The sequence below is a fragment of the Nicotiana attenuata genome, unplaced genomic scaffold (assembly GCF_001879085.1).
Source record: "Nicotiana attenuata strain UT unplaced genomic scaffold, NIATTr2, whole genome shotgun sequence".
Taxonomy (NCBI): Eukaryota; Viridiplantae; Streptophyta; class Magnoliopsida; order Solanales; family Solanaceae; genus Nicotiana; species Nicotiana attenuata.
Window position 1 is genome coordinate 12,115 of NW_017673294.1, and position 1,743 is coordinate 13,857.

Consider the following 1,743-nt stretch of genomic DNA (forward strand, 5'->3'; position numbering starts at 1 on the left):
TCTTATGTGTGTTGATGAGTGCGAAATATTATGTGTGATTTTCGTCGTAGAAAGTGAGGAGCACCACTAAGTGAAAAGCTATATATTTTGATAGTCAAATTTGCATAGAAGAAGAGGGAGAGAGGAGAAGAGAAGAGAAAAAAGAAAACAATATAATTGAATCCCTTAATTGAAGATAGTAATAATGGGGTGAGAACTTTTTAAGAGCGACTGTATATAAATTGTTAAAAAAGTTGATATTTATTGAATACTGAAAACTTTTAGTGGAGAAGGAATTCCTAATATTCTTTACCAAGCTTATGGGGTGAAGATAATGGACTAATGCCTTGTCCAAATTCATGCATTATTGAAAGTGGGAATTGCCTTACCAAAAGTCACCAATAGGAACTGATACAGGACCTCTCACTAGAGGAGATTGATGCGGCCATTAAGGACATGCCAATTGACAAAGCTCTTGGTGTGGATGGGTGTCCTATAGAGTTCTTCACTAAACACTAAGAGGCTATGAAACAAGATTTCTATGCAGCAGTGAATCACTTCTTTCTCACACGGATATTGATGAAGGCGTGGAACTGCATTGCTATCACATTGGTCCCTAATGTCTCTGCACCATCTCAGGTGAAAGACTACAGACCAATAGCTTGCTGCACCATACTATATAAGATCATTTCTAAGATATTGACAAATAGACTCAAGAAAGTTATAGAAGTGATTATTGGGAGTTCACAATCAGCTTTCATTGAAGGGAAAAGCATTATTGATAACATCCTATTTAGTCATGAACTTTTTAAAGGCTACAATAGGAAAGGTATATCTCCTGGGTGTGTCCTGAATGTGGATATTAGAAGGCATATGATACATTGGACTTGCAACTTCCTCATATACAAGTTATCGGATCTTGATTTTTCTTAGAAGTTCATCAGTTGGGTTATGGAATGCGTAACCACAGTGTCCTATTCATTGGTCTTTAATGGTGAACATACAAAGACATTCCAGGTTAAGAGAGGGATTAGGCAAAGGGATCCAGTGTCCCCCTACCTCTTTGTTATTGCAATAGAGCATTTGCAAAGGGAGATGAACCAGTTGCCTAGGCTTAAGGAGTTCAAATACCATCCAAGATGCAAAAGGATTAGGGTGACACATATCTATTTTGCTGATGATTTGCTTATATTTTACAGGGCCGATATAAACTCCATCACTGTACTTAGGGAAACCTTTCAAAGGTTTTCTGCTACTTCTGGTTTGCAGACAAATGCTGAAAAAAGTTCTATGTATGTTGTTGGGGTGCATAATGATCTCAAGGAGGACCTGATTAACTTATTAGGATATGCAGAGGGCTCACTACTATTCAAATACCTGGGAGTACCTCTGTCTACTAAGAAGTTAAACATATAGTAATGTCTGCCACTAGTGAAGAAGATTATAGCAAGAGTGAATTATTGCTCAGCTAGAATGCTCTCCTACTCCGGGAGAGCGCAGTTGATTAAGTCTGTGATCTTTGGTATACACACATATTGACCTCAGATCTTTGTATTGCCCAAGAGGATCATGAAGCTGATTGAAATTGTATGTAGAACCTTCTTAGAGACTGGCACAAGTGCTACATCTAGGAAAGCATTAATAGTCTGAGATACAAGTCTGTCAACAAAAGGCTTTTGGTGGTCGGAACATTATCAATATGGGACTTTGGAACAAAGCAGCTTTCCAAAAACAGCTATGGGCACTTGCACGGAAAAAGGATTC

At 38.2% G+C, this 1,743-nt stretch overlaps 1 protein-coding gene across 1 annotated transcript; it reads left to right on the forward strand.

Moving 5' to 3' along the window:
* The first annotated feature begins 504 nt into the window (after positions 1–504).
* On the forward strand, positions 505–1,395 carry LOC109215964. Its single transcript, XM_019380088.1, has 2 exons — positions 505–618; positions 997–1,395. Exons 1-2 carry the CDS (start codon positions 505–507, stop codon positions 1,393–1,395), a joined length of 513 nt encoding a protein of 170 aa, XP_019235633.1.
* Positions 1,396–1,743: the final 348 nt, after the last annotated feature.

Coding starts and splice junctions, on each gene's coding strand:
- LOC109215964 (XM_019380088.1), top strand. CDS start 505: ATGAAACAAGATTTCTATGCAGCAGTGAATCACTTCTTTCTCACACGG. Junction 619..996: donor ATGTCTCTGCACCATCTCAG/GTGAAAGACTAC, acceptor AAGACATTCCAG/GTTAAGAGAGGGATTAGGCA.